Source organism: Lissotriton vulgaris, chromosome 2_1 (genome assembly GCF_964263255.1).
Source record: "Lissotriton vulgaris chromosome 2_1, aLisVul1.2, whole genome shotgun sequence".
In the NCBI taxonomy this organism is placed as follows: domain Eukaryota; kingdom Metazoa; phylum Chordata; class Amphibia; order Caudata; family Salamandridae; genus Lissotriton; species Lissotriton vulgaris.
The window spans coordinates 1,361,212,260-1,361,232,180 of record NC_141687.1 but is presented as its reverse complement, the minus strand read 5'-3'; the positions used below and the strand labels follow the sequence as shown (position 1 = coordinate 1,361,232,180).

Below are 19,921 nucleotides of genomic sequence, written 5' to 3'. Positions count from 1 at the left end.
CATACCCCTACTCTTCATACTTTCTCACCTCTATTGCGCACCTATTCTTACACTCTTTCTTTTCTATCCCTCTCTTCCTCTCTCTCGTCAGAATGCGCCTCCCCAAACACTGCTATCTCTGTCTTTTTCCTTACTTCTGTAATGTTTTATTTTCATGGATAATGGGGTTTCAATGGCAGCCGCAGCAATACAGTTTTTCTTCATACTTTGGAGAAGTGTGCAATGAAGTATCTTCCATCTCTGCTCTGGCAGCGCCACCTTCTGTCGACCTCCATTTGGCAGTCATTAGGTTGCTGAATGTACAGTGTGGCCGTACTTCATTGGTAGGATATAGTACCTCTCACAGTGAGAATTACATGGAGACATGCATGCTGTGGCGTCGGTATACAGGTTACACTTTCAAGTTGTCTGTCTCCTTTTGTATTTGGTGCTTCCAGCATTAATAAATAATTTAACTACATTTGTTGATCGTCATACTTAACACTGTGGTCCTCTGGCAGCGACAAGCTTGAAGTTGCAATTGAAATTAATTTGCTGGAGAAATAATTTGGAAAGTCACGGTGGGGCAATAAATGTTTTAATTTTTATAGAGGTGGGTATATGGATGTCAGTACTATCACTTTGAGCTTACTGTGGCATCTTAAGCTGCATCTGAAGCCAGTGTTCTTCTGATGTCATACTGCTCAGCTTTCATAATGCCCTTTGGAACTTTTAGATTTGTAGGCATGCCGTTTGGCCTTGTGTCTGCGGCATCCGTTTTTCAGCATATCATGGAGAAGGTACTCAAAGGTTGTAAAGGAGTCTGTGTCTACCAATATGACATTTTAGTGTTTGGGAAAAATCACAAAGAACACAATGACCGCCTAAATGTTGTTTTGGGAAGATTGAATGATGCTAATCTCACCATCAAATCTGAGAAGTTTCAGTTTGGCACGTCCTCCATTCATTACTTGGGACACACGATCTCAGGTGAGGGGATTGCACCAAAGTCCAATTCAGTTGACACCATTACCCACATGTCTGCCCCTTCCTGTAGAGAGGAACTCCTTAAAATATTAGGGAGGATTGAGTATTATAACACATTTATTAAAAACTTTGCAGAGAGCAGTAATCACATGAGGGCTCTATTGAGGAAAGGTGCAGATTTCATTTGGTCTAAAGAATGTGATCTGGAATTTGACTTTCTCAAGAAAAAACTTAGTGATGCCCCAAAGCTTAAATGTTTTTACCCCTCCAGGACATCCATTGTCACAACGAATGCAAGTCTTAAAGGTTTGGCAGCCTTTCACCAACAGGAAGGTGAAGGGGGTTTGGAAACTATTAAGTTTCTTTCTCGGGGACTCAAAGACACAGAGTCTCCTTATCGCACGAGAGGCATTGGCTGTGTATTGGGCCATTAAAAGGTTTAAGAAATGTTTGTGGGGAACTAAGTTCTTGGTAAAAACTGACCACAAGCCTCTCTGTGAGACGTTCTCTAAAAAAGGGATTGAGCTAATTTCTGGGAGGCTATCAAAATGGGTCATAGCACTCCAAGATTATGACTTTGATATCAAGTATATTCCAGGAGTAGACAACGGTATTGCTGATACTCTTTCTAGATTGGTTGGAGAAAGTGAGGGTGATGGTGATGGTTTGAAGAGGATTATGAGGACATTGGTCTTTGTGTTTGTGTGGTTGGTGAAGGGATCATCGATGAGCAACAATGGCGCCTTGAGCTATCTGCTGATCCTGTTCTCTCAGAAGTGTTGTCTCTCATTCACAAGGGATGGCATTCAAAAAAGCAGGTATCCAAAGAAGCTGGCACATTTTGGAGCCTTAAGGATGTGTTAGCTGCTTATGATGGTGTGCTATTAAGTGGAATGAGACTTGTTCCACCTCTTAAACCTCATCAACTTTTGATTGAGCTGGCTCACAAGTTGCATTCAGGCATGTCAAAGACTAAGGAGAGGCTGCAAGCGTCTTATTGGTGGCCAGGTATGGATCTTCACGTGGAGAGAGTTGTGAGGGACTGCATGGTCTGTGCCTTTAGTGATAAGTCTAAACTCACTAGTGTCCAACCAATGGTCATCTGGGAGCTTCCTTGTGGTCCCTGGGAAGAAGTGGCATTAGACATTTTGGGTCCAGTGCATACTAATGGCCAGCAGATTTTTATTTTGGTGCTTATGGATCTGTTTTCAAGGTGGCCTGAGGTTTGTTTTAAGTCTAGCATTGAGACTGTCTCTGTCATCAGATTTTTAGAAACTCTCATGGCCAAAGAGGGTAGCCCTGAAGTTATTCTCACTGACAATTGGGTGCAGTTGGTTTCACGAGAAATGGAGGCTTTTCATAAAAATCAAGGTATAAAGTACAAGAGGTGTTCCCTTTACCACCCAGAAACCAATGGAATGGATGAAAGGTTTAATAGGGTGTTGAAGGAGAACATCTCATTGGCGAACAGCACTAGTCTCAACTGGAAAGAAGAGGTTCTCAGAAAGGTTGAGAATTATAGTCTTACAACCCACTGCACAACTGGGAGATCACCTTTTGTGCTCTTTATGCGTAGGTCTCCTTGTGCTTTAGTTGAGTCACCTTGGGTCAGACATCTAGAAGAGGCTGTTTCTAACTGACTGGCGTAAGAGAGAGGAAGCCAAGTGCTTATCTAGGAAATACATTTTGACTCTAAGAAATCGTCTAAAGAGACTGTGGCCAAGCTAGGTGACTTTGTTGTTATTAGGCAACCTGGTACCAAGGTTAGATTTTCCAAACCCATACGGGTTATAAAAGTTTTTAAAAATTCTGTTGAAACTCAGGATAACAGAATTTGGAATTTAAATAGGGTCTCAGTTTGTAAAGAGGCTGGATGTGGTGAAAGTTTGTGGGTTAGTGAGAATGCTAATAATACTTGTGTGGCATCTCCACGTTTGTCCTCTAGGATGGTTAAGAGGCCAATCTATCTTAAGGATCTTGTGTCTTGAAGGCTTCTTCTCAGTTTTGAGTACGAATTATTCTCTTGTGTCTTTCCTTTATCTTTCTTTCTTTTTAATTTCCCTTGTTTCTTTACTTTTCTTTTTATTGTTTTATTTTTGTTAATGGGGCAAGGTGTGTGGCATCTTAAGCTGCATCTGGCTACCAGAGATTCTAAGCTTAGTCCTGATCTCCCAGGTGATAGGATTGTGTTTGTTCAAAGGAGCTGGAGCTGTTGGATGAGCTGGATACTGGGGCCTGGATGGGTTAACTGCCTTGAAATAAACCTGAAGTTATTTCATGAACCTGCTGCTGCATGATCATTTCAGCTGCAATTTGGGATCTTACACTTATGTCACATCATGCAGTGTCCCACAGCGTACATACTAATTTTGTAATGTTGTGCCCCTCTTTAGTTTATATAATGACGTGTGGCAGCTGAAGATACGGTACCCCCGCCCACCACTTATCATCACTGATCATATAATGGTATGCTACAATGTCAACACCCTTGCCCAAGTGTCATCTTTGATCATTTGATGGTGTGCTGCAATGTAAACACCCCTCCCCAAGTTTTATCAGTGGTCATACAATGGTGTGGCAATGTCGGCACCTCTCCCCAAGTGCCATCAGTGGTCATACAATGATGTGCTGCAATGTCATCAACATCCCTCCCCAAGTTTCATCAGTGATAATATAATGGTGTACTGCACTGTCAACAACCCTCCCCAAATGCCATCTTTGAACATATGATGGCCTGCTGCAATGTCAACTCCCTCCTAAAGTGTCATCAGTGATCATATAATTGTGTTTTGCAATGTAAATACCCCTCCCTAAATGTCATCCCTGGTCATGTAATGGTGTGCTTCAATGACAACACCCCTCCCCAAGTGTCATTAGTGGTCATATAATGGTGTGCTGAAATGTCGGTACCCCTCCCCAAGTGCCATCAGTGGTCATACAATTATGTGCTGCAATGTCAACAACATCCCTCCCCAAGTGTCATCAGTGATCTCATAACGGTGTACTGCACTGTCAACAACCCTTCATCAGTGATATATAATAGTGTTCTGCAATGTCAGCAACAACCATATAATGCTAGATCACACTATGTCACAAGTGATCCTTCAGTGAACCGTTCAACAGTGATTATGTAATGCTCTGTCCCACATTGTATGAATACTTATATCATTCATTGAGGTGTTTTACAAAGAGCCATGGGACAGTTAGATACAATAAAAAATACATTGGACAAATAACAATGAAAATATAGGAAAGGCAAAACAGTAGCAAAATTAAACAAGCATTGGCATAGCCAATAGGTCCCGTCTTTGGGACCTTAGAAGTGTTTAGTCATACAACACTTGATGTTATTGCACCAAGGATATTGTGCTGGATAACTAAACACTTATAAGGTCCCAAAGGCGAGACCTATTGGCTATGCCAATGCTTGTTTGTCTAGAGTGCAATATAGACTTCTTATCTTTTTATTGGAGAATAGAAAAATAACAACTAGTAGTAGTCTCCGGGGCCAATCTTTTTTTTTCTCTCTTAAATAATCCTCAATACTTTCCAGAAGGGAATTCTGGCAGGTAAAAACAACATGATAGAAGATGAAAAAATGAAAGCAGTGGACCAACGTTCATAGGAAAGATTTATTAATAGCTTCATAATGCCAGCAATCTATGCACATAAATGTATTTTATACGAATATTCTGAAAATCTGCCATGTTTCCATCCCTAACAGACCGAATTTGGGCACTCCTGCTTTAAAATTTCCAATCATGCGTAGTACAGAATTAGGCTCAAGGCAGTAAGAGATAGCATATAGGGGTGAATTAAAGAAGTTCCTTTTTCCTGCATGATTAGTTTAGATTAGTGTGTAGAGCCATATGCCAATGCTTCCTTCTTCGCTAATGTGTTAAGCAACTTATATTTCCTCCCAAGTTTGCACATATTTTAAACACAGTGAACAAAACAATATAGCTCAAACATTTGTGTGCTCATTTCAAATTTAGAGCTAGGCATCGTCATAGAGATTTATTTATAAGCATCAAAAACATCACGCTTTACACCCTAATGTCGGACATCATGCCTCAACTCTACACTGGTGTTGTATTAAATATATTCTCTATTCTATGTAGTAGTAAAAGGACAGAGACATGTCTATGATGATGCCTAACTGTAAATGGGGTCGGCATTTTACTTGTGCTAAGGGGCTATTGCCGTAATGTGAGGTCTCATTAGAGATCCATTTTCACTGATATGATTTTAAATGAGAACACGCATGTTTGACCTAGTATTGTTTTGTTCACAAAATTGGTGGTTTTCATGAAGAAGTTACACTTTCTCTTTTTCAGGTTAACTACCAGTGTATCCTTGATTACATGGACTACCACAAGACCTCTGTTTCTGTATACACCCTAGTTTACTCAACTGTTTTTGTATATGAGCACAATATCATGCAGAAGCTTTAACTATAGATCCTAAAGAAAGCCACCACACTTCTGTTGAAGGTAAAAGGCTGAAACATGTCGACCTATCAGTAACCTACTATTTTTACCCAGAGCCAGGTTGAACCCCCTCTTGTGGTGTCTTGGTTTTATTCCTGTCCCAGGAACGCACCAAAAAAGATATTGCAGCTTGTTTTAACTATCACATTCTCTATTTGATTATGCTCTGTAGCGCTCATCACACGTAGCTCATCTAAGGTATATACTACACCTCTTCTCAAAACATGAAAAATATGATGAAGCATGCCACCTTTGGTGGGTGAGAAAAACATCTTTTAAAAGGGATACTCCACCATTACTAGGTCTTTGCTGTCCAGTTTGTTATAGACCCAGGGGTTTCTTGTTGTGGTTAATATAGTCATATAATGGGAGTCATCTCCTACAGGTCTCAAAATATTCTCTGGCTCCCTTGTTTTGTTTTGACATGGTAGTTTAAAAACTGCACACACAGGCTGCAATGGCCGACCTGAGACATGTTTAAAGGGCAACTTAAGTGGGTGGCACAATCAGTGCTGCATGCCTACTAGTAGAATTTAATTTACAGGCCATGGGCATATGTAGTGCCACTTTACTAGGGACCTACAAGTAGATCGCATATGCCAATTGGGTATAAGCCAATTCTACCATGTTTTAAAGAGATAGCACAAACCCTTTAGCAGTAGTAAAATTGCAGAGTCCTAAAACCAGCAAAAACAAAGTCAGCAAACAGGAGGATTGAAGGCAAAAAAATAGTTAGTAAAACCATGTCAAGGATACCAGGTCTGGCTCTTATGATCCCATTTTTACTGTCATGTTGCCCATTTACTCTGCAACTTCTAATCATCATAACAACATTTTAATATTATTGTTTCATTCTTTTCACTTGATAATGGCCTTATTTATTTATATATACTTACATCTTTCTCTCTCCTGTTTGAGAGAACTTGCCAGGCTAGCACTCGTCCCAGTTTTTAAATTATCCTGCATTTTTTCTTCTTGAGTAACATATTTTTTTGTTCAGACTCATTACTTGTTCCAGAATTCATCTGTGAAGAATAGCTCTATAACTTTCTATACATTTTTTTTGGATAAGTGTTTCTGACTTTTCCCACTATTTTGTTGCTTTTCATTTCTTGTTGTTTTTCAAGTCTAGCAATGGGATGCCATAAAAGTAAATCAAAGTCTCATATAAATAATGTCCTCCTGTAACCTGAAAAAATGGAGTTTTAATAGTATGCAATCATTTTAGTTATATAAGAACTGCATATCACAATTGCCTTATCAATCTGCTCCACTGGGCGTGCTGAGATTGATGTTTTATCTTTCACAGCTGGGTTTTAGCAGTGGAAGACTGAAAGCACTTTTCCTTTCGGTCACACTTGATTATTTCACGTAAAATCTCGGTTGGAAATAGCATTATTAAACAACATCATTTGGAAAAACTATGTTTAAAAATATCAAAGCTCTAATCAGTGTTACTTCAAGCTGCGGTTCAGTTGGTAAAACATTTTTCAATAAGTATTTCTGCAGGACTACTTCAGAATTACTTCCATTAATTTAAGTCTCAGATGTAGGCAATGCAACAGAAATGGGGCAGCTTGACAAGGGAAATCTAGAAGGAGTGCCATGAAGCACGTCAAAGGGAAAGCACACAATTTGCAAATAGGTGTACAGTGAAAAAGGGTACTAACAGCGCGGAGGAGTGAAGATATAGGAAAAATATCAGGGCACATAGGTAAACACGAAGGTATGTAATGCACATGTCATAAATACTGTCAGCATATACAGCAAAAAAGGCAGTAACTATTTTTATCATTTAAATGATCATATTAGTTATCTGAGATGTCTATAGCATGTAATATCTGTCAAAACATAAACTCTAATTTTTAAACACCTGCGCTAAAGAGGATGGCCAATGCTATAGGCAATTAAAACAAACTGAAAACTACTTGGCAGGTAGGACTGATGAAAAACAAAATGAGCCATGATAAAAATAATCAAACCTTCTCCACAGTTGGCAGAGAGCAAATAAATTGGGGCCACATGGGTATGATAGGGTCTTGGCTGCCCTTCTTGACGTGAAAGCAGCCCATATGGGAACTTCCAGTGGCAGAATGCTCACCTTTTCCAAGCCTACAGGGTCTGGTGTTCCTTGTAAGCCAGTAGAGAAATTAAAGGTATTTAATATTGCCCTACAAGGGGCAGCTCTTGCCAGAGCACAGAGGGAAGGAAGAGTGCTAAAGGGAAGGTAAACGAAAGAGAAACTCAGCAATAGAAATAAGATGAGATACATAAACAAGGCCGGATACGGTCAGTGCGAAATTCAATAGGATTGCCTATTGCTCATGGTTAGAGTTCGAAATTGGTAAATATTTGTTTTATTATAAATAGTACATTTTGTATCATAGAGAAATGCACCTGTTCTAATATTGTAAAAATATTTCTAAGTGGTAGATTTTTCTAATAGTCCTGGAATTTTGAGCTTTAGAACAAGCAAAATTACGGCACCAATTCCAAACTATGTGCCCAGGAAATGAGCAAATATTCTATATACTGTACATTTATATATAGATGGACTGAAGATTATCCATCGGTATGGCATCGTTCTTTAGTACTCCTCGGCACATATTTAGTTATGTCCGTTGGGTCAGCGGTCATATCTAGCATTTCCAGAAACCGCTTTTATGGCTGTTCCTGGAAATACATTGAAAGTTTGACGAATGTCTTCGTCTACAAGATGAATTCGTATATCAAACTTTTAAGTTGTTTTTATTTTCAAAAACAAAACCCCAAAACTAGATTTTATTATTGAAGATAGCCTCTATACTGTAATTCACAAAACCCACTCTATGGACTTACTGGGACACCCAGATTTCCTGAAAGACACAGATGTGGTAACCATCTATAAAAGTTCCCCATTCCATGTCGCTACATTCTTCAAGTCCGCTACATTAACTGAGAGAGATTTCAACTTTAAAGGAGCCTCTATAACTCTAGACACTTGTAATAATTGAGATGGTCTCCCTTCTCCCTAAAACTGAGCATTGTCTGACTGTGCCCCCAAGAATTCTGATGGAGTAGTACTAGAGTCAGTCTTTCCTGGGCTAAGCTTCAGGTTTGGGGTTGATGATCCCTCTGTTTGTCAATCCAACCCTGTTGGCCTAACAATAACAGCAATTCCTCCTCCAATTCCTTCCTGCTCTGTTGGTGACTGACAAATGACTTGCTGTAAATCCTCTCCCTCCAGGGAGGATTATACTTAAACTCAATCTTAAAGTCTTTAGGGGGGAAGTATGCTGGTCTAGATTCTCCAGACCTCTTCCAAGTTCTTCTTTAGCTAGTCCCAGAACTATATATTCACATTCATCATTGTATTGGCAGCATTTACAGCAAGTAGGTCAGATCTTATCAAGGAATAGCAGTGTCTTTAATGTCTAATTCAGTGTATTACTTTGTTTACTAATGGATTGTTACTCTCACTTACTCTGTCCAGCAACCTAGGAAAAGTGATCTTGTACAACTTGATATGATGACCCTTATGGCCCGCAATTAGTCATGAGAGCTCCTCTCCCCTTGTACGTGTGTCAATGTGTCACTTGCCGTCTTCCCAGTGGCAGCACACCTTTAATCCCATTGTCATCCTCTACTCTTGTCCTGTAGTACTTGTGGTGTACATACAGGCGGAGTCATTCAATGTTCTCTAATATGATCCTGGGTCCTTACCTCGGAGTATGTCCTAGATTTCCATCTGGGAAAATAATTCAGATTAGATGGTATAGGAAGTCCAGATGCTTGACTCCCTGGCCTATTCTGAAAAGTTATGGTTTGTCGGGTGGATATAGAGCTACTGTTTCTCAAGCATATATATTCATTGGTTGGAAGCAGTGCCCTCGTTTCCTGACATCTCTATACTGGTACCCTCGGGGCAAGGGATTTTAGACACACACTCTCAGTGTGGTTTCTGATAGAATCACTATGACCATCAACAGCATTCCCTCTAAAGTAGTAAGAGGACTACAGTGGTTCGTACAGACAATATTTGGGGAAGTCTCTCCTAGTGGCTTCCCCCCACCTTAGGGCTGGGGTAAATGTAACGCTTAGCCGTAGTCTCATTCTCCTGCAGTGTAGTTGTATTTTCAACACCTGCTGTGGGATTATCAGTAACCTGAGTCTGACTTGCAAAGTGTGTTTGTGGCATCTTACTCGCCATAACAGTTTTATGCCTTTTCCTTTTAAATATTTCCGCTACTCTTGGGCCTGTCTCAGCACAAGCCATCATTTTCCCCTTATACAGCATTGATTCCACCTCCTCAATGTCATCAATAGTAAAAATCTCTACCACATGACGAACCACTTCCTTGGAGTTCTTTAACACCCCTTGAGGGCGACCAGGGCCTTTCTTATCCTCATTATAGCAGTAAAGCACTCCAATTCTTAATTAATTCAGTTTTACCTTTAATCTACACTTCCCGTCGGCCAGAGGAGTTTGAGACCTGGGGAATTAGTGGGGTGGCCCTGCCTTGCCTCTTCCTGTTTAAGACGGGCTAAAATGAGCCCATCATGGCCTGGTCTTTGTCTGGGCACCACCCGGATGCATATCGTGCTGCAGGAAGGACAGTCATGCTATATGCTCTTAGACAGCCCCTCCTCCTGCCAACAGCAACAGGGTAGCATAGGAGATGTAGTCTCCCCCTCAAAGGTGTCCTCACTAGCACAGGAGTCCTCAGGCAGGACCTCACCCTGGCAAAAGCAACAGGGCAGCATGGGAGATGTAGTCTTCCTCCTCTAAGGTGTCCTCTCCAGCAAAGACATCCCATGTTGTACTAAGGATAGTCATGCTGCATGCGCTCAGGCAGGCCCTTCTCCTGGCAACAGCAAGAGTGCAGCGTTGGAGATGTAGTCTCTTCCCTTGATAGTGTCCTCACCAGCTAAGGAGATCTTTAATCCTGGTTGCGGAGCACTGCATGGATCAGCATTGCAGATGTAAGACTCAGCCGAGGTGATGCTTTGCTTCTGAGATGTCGAGAGGTTGCAGAGCAAGGTTCTGTTGCATCGACGATTCCGTTGATGGTACTTGCGATGCAAAGTCTAGTGTTGGGGATACGATGCGCAGTCGAGGCGATATGTCAGTTCTGATGAATGGTTTCTTTCTGGAATTTCTTATAGCAATTACACATTCTAATGTGCCCTATAGTAAACAGATGCAACATGTTTTTAACATATTTTAAATTGGTTGTTTGCAATTAATTGTGTATTTGTCCTGGTTGAAATTGTCTTAGTATGAAGCTGCCCAGTCCTTTATTGTATCCAGCTGCAATACGACTTTAACCCATTTTTATCCCACTTTTACTGTGCCCTTTTTAGTCAACATGCATATTGTCTGTATTTTTACTATTATGCTTTGCTATTGTGTACGTTTATGGTTCTCTGAACCGAAAAAAGGTTGTTTGATAATGATGAAGCTGATAATGATGTTAGTTTTGCAGTCGTTGTCGAGGTTGCATTTGATGAGAGAGTCAGGAAGCATCACCCAGTGGCAGGTCTGAAGGCAATTCATCAGCCCTAGGATGTGGGTTGCAGGGGCGATGCAAGTCTTTTGTGACATATTCAATCCATGCTGCAGTGGCGATGGGTCGCTTCTGCTTGGGGATGCGCTGCTCAGCCAAGGAAATGTATCTGTCCTACTTTGAGATGCGCCGTTCAGCAGAGAGGATGCATCAGTTCAACTGACAAGAACTTTATGTCAGCTTCCAAGGGTCCAGGATTGGGGTGGCACTACTTGACAGAGTAGACTCAAGGACGGCAGAGTCCAGGTGCAGATGCAAGTAGGTTGGACGCCAGTTATGTCCCTGGAGCTTCAGATCAGGAGGCCAGCCAACTAGCCCTTGGAGTCACTCTGGGTTCTGAGTTCAAAAGATGCAGATCCAGTCCTTCTCACCCAGGCAAGAGGGCAGCAGGCAGCACGTCAGCACAGCAAAGAAGCAGTCCAGCAGAGTTGCAGTCCTTCTTCCTGGGAGCGTATCTACAGGTCAAGAAGAGTACTAAAGTGGTGGTGTCCGAGGTTCAGTACTTATAAACAGTGGTGACTTTGAAGTGGGGAAACTTCAAAGACATGCCTTTGAAGTGCACGGATGTCCACCGTTCCTGCCCTGGCTCCATACTCACTTTAGGGGGGTCTTCAATACTTTGCTTGTGGACAAGGAACATCTATTAGGTGTAAGTGAGGCTGTGACCAGCTCCTCCCTCCTGTCTTGCCAGAGATGGTTTATTGAGACACACCTAAGCTACCATTGTGTGTGGCTGTGTAGGAGGAATACACAAAGTCCAACTACCAATTACCCCCATGTCTTGTGATCAGAGACAGTCTACAGCCCACAGATGGCTAAAGCAAACAAACATGCCACTTTCCTAAATGTGCTAATTTCAGAATTGCAATTTAAAATCTAAATTCACAAAATGTTTGGATTTTAAATTGTGATTCCAGAGACACCAGAATTGAAGGGTTTATTTCTTCTCAACTTGAAATTACACTTATAAAATGCAAAAAGGTCATATCAATGTTTTCCTTTGGGATAGATATGAATTCCAGTTGTGGAAAAAAATGGAGAGTTTTTCACGACCAGGACATGTAAAACTTAAATGTCTATGGCCTGCCTTTGAAATACATTGCACTGTGCCCTCTGGGTTGTCCAGTGCCTACCTTAGGGATGCCTTATATGTTGAAAAGGGGAAGGATTGGACCTAGCAAAGGGTTTATTTTCCAAAGTCTGTATGGCAGCCCCACAGTTTGGAGGAAGTGTAAACTGTACACACAGACTCTGCAATGCTAGGCCTGAGACATAGTTAAAGGACTACTTAAGCGTGTGGCACAAACAGTGCTTAAAGCCCACTGATAGGATTGAAATTACAGGCCCTGGGTAGTACCACTTTACTGAGGACTTGCAGATAAGTTAAATGTGCCAATTTTATGTAAGCTAATGTTACCCTGTTTAAAGGAGAGAGCATGAGCGCCTTAGCCCTGGTTATCAGTGGTAAGGTGCACAAAAATGCTCACAAAAATGAGAACAGCACAAAATGGAGGAGTAGGCTACCCTACGGCTGACAGGTATAACAGGATGACCACTTAGACCCATCAGCAGAGTACCCTATACTAATACTGTCCACTCTAACATTGGAGAACCTTCATTTGCATCTATACCAATGGTGTGTTTTAGTCCACTGAAAGTCATTGATGGAAGTGCCTATGCGACCAAAGCAGAGTCCATTTTAGGGTTGTGGCATCATGTTTTGTGAAGTGTGTTGAAGCCTAAGATAGCCATTTCCATGAATACTCAATTTGCTGGTGTTCACAGCGGAATTTGTCACTAGGTAGATTCATATTTCTGACTGCAGCAAGATTGCTAGATCTGTACATGCCCAGGCCCAAAGAAGGGGCAGCAAACAAATGCCAGTATTTTGGAGCAATTCTAGGGAATAGTATAGCGTCTTACTTGCCAGAAGATGTCAGATAGCAATAGCAATTGTTTGCTAAAGTGAAAAATCAAAGGAGCGACATTGTCTCAAGCTGGAGGGATCTAGTGACATGTGGACTATTTTAAGTGGAATGGTGTGGTTTTTCTTTCCCTCAAAACCAGACCATGAAAGTACTAGAATATTTCATGTGTGCCCTGCATAGTGTGACTGGGGAAGGGGCATACAACTGCAATGACAATTGTTTTTATAATGAAAAGGCAAAGGAAAATAGATGTCTTGTGCTGGAGTGGGCTTGTTTAGAAAGTGGTGTTTTGTGTGTGTCTGAACATTTTCAATTCCAACCATCTCTATGCATTTTTGTCTATCCATATTTTGGAATTCTAATTTCCTGAACATTTTCTTTCATAATGTGGTCACTGATATTCTGTGATTGCCTGCATGGTTACTTTTCTTTTGGTGGCTTCCATGTAAGGCCTCTTTGAAATGTATGAGTCGATCTTTCCTCAGTTTCATCCGCCTGAGCAATTTTGCAATATTTCTGACATACAATGCATTATTGAATGTCCTGCTTCCATACCCCAGCTACTCTTATTGTTTTATTTTTGTTTGCACTTTGATAGTGTTTTTTCATTCCTCATTTTTTAGTCTTTTGCAATATTCTTTAGGATCTTGAATTTTATTGTCCTTGATTTAAAAGCTGCACCAAATTTTCCTCAGACTTGTCTTCGGATTGAAAGGTGCAGCTTTCAGCTTCTACATGCTGAGCTTCAATCCAGGAGACTTTTACACCTACTTGATTTAAAAATTCCACAAGAACAGTCCACTAGAATCAATGTTATGCACCACCTCAGATTTATTATAAGATGCTCCCTAATTGGTTGATGGGCAACATGCACAGCACTCTGGAGATGTGTATCATCTAGAGATGGATATCTAGTGGAGAGACCTCACTTTGAAAATACGGTAAGGACATTTGTTTCCCATCTCTTCTATCTTTCTCTTTTTTTCAATCCTAATGCAAGAAAGACAGTCCAAGATATAAAGAGAGCTAGTGCCTCACGTAGATCTTGGTAGTTGTCCAGACAGCCCACCAAGTCAGTGCAAGACAGCCAACCCTATTTAAAAATCCCCTTTTGGCTGTTGTGGATCTCTAAGCCAACTGTGGAGTCACCAATGTAGGCTTACCGGGTGCCACTTTGTTTGTCTCACTCAGCATCAGTTTGTTATTTAAAATACACACTTCCAAAGCAGAAGGCAAATACCAAATGGTTGTGACAGGCTGAGAGGAGTTTTCTGCCTGTGCATTGATGATGAGATTGATTTTGAAGACGAGTGTGAAATTGAAGGCAATGCTGCCATATCTTTATCTTATTATAATCGGATCAATGGTATCTTAAGGTGTACAGCACAACTAAAATGAGTTTTAATCATTCCAAAACTTTGAAAATGTTGAAGTACAGGGATGATTTTAAATATGATTATTGCTGACTGACATGAATCTCTGATACGTTTGTAAAACCATCTATGTGAGACACTACACTGAAAGATCATCATTTCAACAGCTTTGCCAAAATAGGTCCATGCATTTAAAGCCATGATTCTAGATTGGTTGACGTTTCCCAACCCCCAGTGCAAACCCCTGTTTGTGTAAAGGTTTGTATTCTGAGTTGGGTGATATTTTTTTAACCCGATAACTGGATCCATTACATACCTTACCCTTCACCAAATTTAGACAGGTCTTATCTGTCCCGAATTTAACAGGGGAAACCAATTCTGTATTTACCATAATTGTGAAGTGGTAAGCACCAAAATCTGCATAGTATTCCCTACAAACCTGGACTAGGTGCTATTTATCTCTCTTAAATAATTAAAAAAACTTGAGGATTCAGATTTTATTGGGTTATATAAATAGCACCTACTTCTCGGGCCAGCTCAGAATCAATGCTGAAGTCTCTGCTAATTTGTCAGCAAAATGCCGAGCCTTAAGTAACAACTTATTAGAAATGCTTATTCTCAGAAGAATGCAGTGTTTGTTGGCGCACTGCTTCAGGAGGCTGGTTTAAAACGAATGTTGAAAAGTACAGTGAATAATGTGTACATACCTCATATGCAATATTCAAATGATTGGCTTCCCCTTTAGTTTGAAACTGCTGTGTTTGTTTGTCCACAGTGAAGTTCACCTGCTTGTTGAATCTTTCTATCAGAACTGAATGCCAGTGCTGGTCATCCAGCAGACTTCCAATGGTTACTGAGGTGTGGCTGTTACTGAAGTGCGGCTTTGATTCACCTGCAGAAATATAGAAATAGAATAGACATTGTTATGGGGCAGAAGTAAAATCTCACATTTAAAAGGACTAAATTAGTATTTTGCATATCACTTGATAATGTATCGTATTCAATGTTTTATATGTGTGTCATAATATCATCTGATTGGGCTAGGGATTATTGAAGGCAGAATTTTGAAGAGTCACAATATCGTGAACAGAATGCCAAAGGATAAAATATCAAAGAGGTATGTGTAGAGAGGGAATTACGTTGTTTACTATTCTTAACTCCACATCTACATACATTGAAGATAGATAGATCAATATGTAAATGTAAATGTGTTTGTATTTAAATAGCACCTTCTACCCAGAGGTCTCGTAGTGCTGTATTCATACCGCTGTGGAACCCTTCCTGGCTTTCCTGTGAGATGTCCACTCCTGGGCACTCCCAAAGTGAAGCCAGGCATCCAAGTGCTGCTGTGGAGATTAAGCAAGCTATTGCCCATAGTGGGACCCATGATTAGACTAGGCACTGAGGCAAGAATTATCAGGTCCAGGAAGATTGAGTCCAAGAGCTGCCGAGGCAGGAATTGAACCCTGGTCCCGGGCCAGACCTCTGCATCAGGGCCTGCTGCTCTAACCATTGAGCCACGCTTCTCCACCGAGGTATATATATATGTGGAATTAGGTATAGAAAATCTGTATAAATGTATCTTCCGAAATGTTGTCCTTCTATATTCTGGTACAATTTTGTGATCCTCCGATATTCTACTTTCAATATACCCTGGTCCTCACCTGTCATCTAATTACTACTGAAATTATGTTCATTACAGGAAAAGTCAAGATCAAAGAACAAATTCAATGTTGCAATTATTATTGAAAAAATAAAGGCTGGACGAATCCTGTAAATAATGGCCATGAAACGTTTTTCAGCATTCCTAGGAAAGTCCGGCTGGTTTATAAGTAAAGAAGGAATGCCAGGAGGGAGAGACAGTTTGCATGGGAGGGGGAGCGGCTAAACAATAAGTCTCGAGGAGAGGGTGAGCAAAAGTTCTATGAGCATTTAGAGACCTCTGCATGATATGCTCTGCAGTGGGCAAACCAATGGAGTTAATGTTCTCCCTGCAGACATCTGTCTCAATGCAATCAAGTGTCAGGGTCTGAGCATTATAAGTTACAATTGTGTGCTACAGCTATAAATGCAGGAAAATGTCTAATATTGAGCCTCTTGCTTTAATTCACCGATGACAGTTCAGTGTATTCTTCAGAGGCACGGCTATGCAACCTGTAGAGACAGATACCAAGGGGAAGATTCTAAGGAATAACATTGTTTCTGTGTTCCTCAAGTAACCACAAGGCAACACAAATCCTTAAAGAGGATTTACAAATCCACTCAAGGTTTTTTTTTTAGCAACCTTGCATGATTTTGTAAAGAAATGTTATGCAACACAGCAGCTTGAGCTACATTCTGTTACATTTCTTTGTGGTAGGATAACCTTAGTTGCAGCATTGACTTCCCCATGCCTCTACCCATGGAATTCGGTGTAGTTTTATATTTACTAAAGTCAGTAAATCTCGGATTGAACTAAAATGGTGTGCCTACCACAGAGATGTGCAACAAGGAAGAGTATCTTTATTTCGCCTCAGTACTTCCTTGTTCTATTTGTGTTGCCTTGCTGTGTTGCCTTGCGTGAAATATTCGTAAATCTGCTCCCCAGTGGTGTATATTATCTGGGTTGTTCAAGGTACCAGCTCCAGAGATGTATGTGTGAAATATAGGTCACAGGATAATACCACAGTAACGTAGCTCAGCAGGATAAGCTTCTAAATGTGCATGTGTGAGAGAGATAAAGACCTACATCACAGGAGTTTTAATCTTTCCATAATAGCTCATGGGGCTACTTCACCTGCAGACCAGAGATATTTGGAGCATACAAGTCAAAAGATTCAAGTCAGGCAGTGACAACTGAGCCTTTTGTCATTCTTAGTTTATGAAATTATAGCTCTTAAGTTCGAACATTTTGAAAGCTTTGCCATGAGACAATTGCACTTTCTAAGAAAACAAATATGTGACAAGCAAACTATATACACATTGCCACAGTGAATTATTTTACCCCTAAAGTATGAACATGCTTTTACAGCTTATGGTAATATGCCATGTCAGGTATTGGGTCGGTGTATTCATGTTTTACTACTTGGGTGAGGGCCAGACAAGTGCTGTCATTGGAGTCACAGAGGAGTGCAGAACACAAGCAATTTTTTTATATGTGAGCGGGAGTTATTGTGAGTAGTAAGTAGAGTGAACAAGTATTAGCAATCCCAGGAAATCTGACTTTAAACTAATGTTGTATAGTAATATGAAGCATTGCATGTAGCTATAATCGAAATAGATATATATATTTGTTGAAGCAAAGAACTCTAAAATAATATTGGTGTAAGTTAAAAAGTCAAGTGGCAGTTGCACTTCAATCTTTGCTATTGCAAGAAGAAAACAACATAAATTATCTAGTTATCAAAGAACCTTCGATAGCATTCCAATGTCATGTGTGTGCCCCTGAATGTTCAAGCTTAGGCACCTGGATTTATAATCAAAATTATTAGATCTGCCTGGAGGGCAAGCGCTTGTGTGCAAGCACACAACCTCTGCCCAAACAAAACATGTAATCCTGGCTTCTGACATGTGGGTGGAGCCATTGCCCCTCTCTAGTGATGCTCACATAATTTGACTGGTGACAGCTGTGCTGTCAAGCCAGACCCTAAAAAGGGCCTTGTTGCAGTAGGAGGGAGGTGATGAAGGGTACTGTGGATGGCTCATTCATGACTTTTCTCCTCATTCACAGAAGGTCCATAGGATCAGTTTACATTAGAGTTCTGTGGGGGTGATACATACATACAATTGTAAATGGGTAAATATCAATAAGATGTAATCATGTCCTTGATGGTTCCAAGTGCATGTCATACACAATTTGCCTTGGATCTCATTGTCTATTTGATGTCATTAGGAACTTTGCAGTAGAAAACAAGCTCATTTGTGATAATTAACCATATATAACCCTACAATATTACATTGCTGCATTCTACAATGAAAATTGTTATCTTATCTCTGGACACAAATCATTGTAACTTATAGAAACATCTTACCTAAGTTTATGTCCAGTGTCAGGCGACCTTTCTGAAGATGCAGCAATATAAAGTCCCCGCGCTGTCCCTCTCCAGAAAACAATACTCCATTGCCCTCCATACTCTTGAATTTTAGCGAGAATATATCCCGTATGGTGCTCATCTGTTTCTGGTTGAACCTGTATAGGAGGTAGCTTCTTCCATCAAAATCAGCAACATCCGATTCTGTGTGTATAGATGGAGAAAATGTTAAAACATCACTGGGGATGTAAAGATTATTTTACACTGAATGCATTTTTGTTTCACTACATGCTTGCAACTGCAGTAGTTTCAGAATGGACCTTGTACATTTTCTGAGGTGCATGCATAAACTGTACAATAAGCTACTATCTACTCAAAGCCAATAATATATCATGTTTCTAATATTCATAAATTCAGTTGTGTTTTATATTGTTTTCCAGCCACCAAAACTGATTTTAATTTAACTTCTAATGTATTGATTGAATCTGTATTCCACCATCAAATACAAAGAAGACAATACGTTATCTGGCCCATTTTCCTTGACCTTGAGTTTATAAATCATTAATGCATGAAAGCAGATCTTGCTATGCTGATAGACAATATGACACATAGGAGTGTAGTTATATGTATATGTAACTATAGGAGTAGGTTTGAAATTGGGTCTCTCGTTGTCAGAGGTATGCACCCTGTCCAAGTAGGGACCGTAATCATAGAAAGGGTAAGTTGGATACACAACCTAACGTAACACATGCTCACTCTCTGGTAGCTCGACACAGAGCAGTCAGTCTTGGCTTCAGAGGCATATAAAAGCATTTGCGCACACTTTACTTAAAGTAACACAGTGAAAACACACCAAAAAGACTCCACACCAGTTTAGTAAAATATAGAATAGGTATCTGAGTAAAACAAGACCAAAATAACAAAAATTAAATGTGTAGAACTCAAGATATGAATTTTTAAACATTAAATCCGAAAACAGTGCTCAGAAGTCAATAGCGCTAAAAGGTTACTGGAGGTCACACGAGACTGGATAAATTCCAAGTTCAGGTTGACCATGATGGAGATCACAGAGTATGCTGAAAAAGTATCTTGGATGGAGCAAGCACCTGAATCGAATACTTGATGTTTCAGTTCTGATTCACTCAGTCAGTTCAATGCGTCGATTTCAAGCCTCGAAGTCCGGTCACGAGTCCTCATCTAACCCCTTACAATGCAGGTGCTGCATCATTGTCAAGCCATGCAGTTGGGACCTCAGATTGGTGCTGCATTGTTGTTGAACCTTGCAGTTGGGTCCCGCACTCAGGGATGTCTTTGGATAGGCACTGTGTCAGCGTTAAAGGGCACTGTGTCAGTTCCAATCAGCACAGAGGTGAAGCTGTATTGACTCTGGAGCACTGTAGAACCCAGTTCTGAGGCACAGGGCTGGAGGGGCAACTCAGGCAAGGGAGACTTCACAGATGAGTCCAGCGGCTGAAGCAGAGTTGAAGGAAGTCATTGATGGCCCTGAGAATTCCAGAACAGGGGAAAAGACAGCAGACCATAGTAGAAACTTTGGTTCAAGGACATAGTGAGCAGGTCCATTCCTTCTCACTGCCAGGCAAGAAGCAG

General features: G+C 40.6%; 1 protein-coding gene across 1 annotated transcript in view; it reads right to left on the bottom strand.

Annotated features, from left to right (window-relative positions):
- The window catches only part of LOC147732599 (contactin-associated protein-like 5), an 864,951-nt gene extending 845,582 nt beyond the window's left edge, over positions 1–19,369 (bottom strand). Inside the window, exons 1-3 of the mRNA XM_086954286.1 lie at positions 19,324–19,369; positions 18,314–18,517; positions 15,011–15,195 (exon numbers count right to left, since the gene is read on the bottom strand). Coding sequence (XP_086810412.1) covers positions 15,011–15,195; positions 18,314–18,517; positions 19,324–19,369 — 435 coding nt within the window. The remainder of the gene's footprint in view (positions 1–15,010; positions 15,196–18,313; positions 18,518–19,323) is intronic.
- Positions 19,370–19,921: the final 552 nt, after the last annotated feature.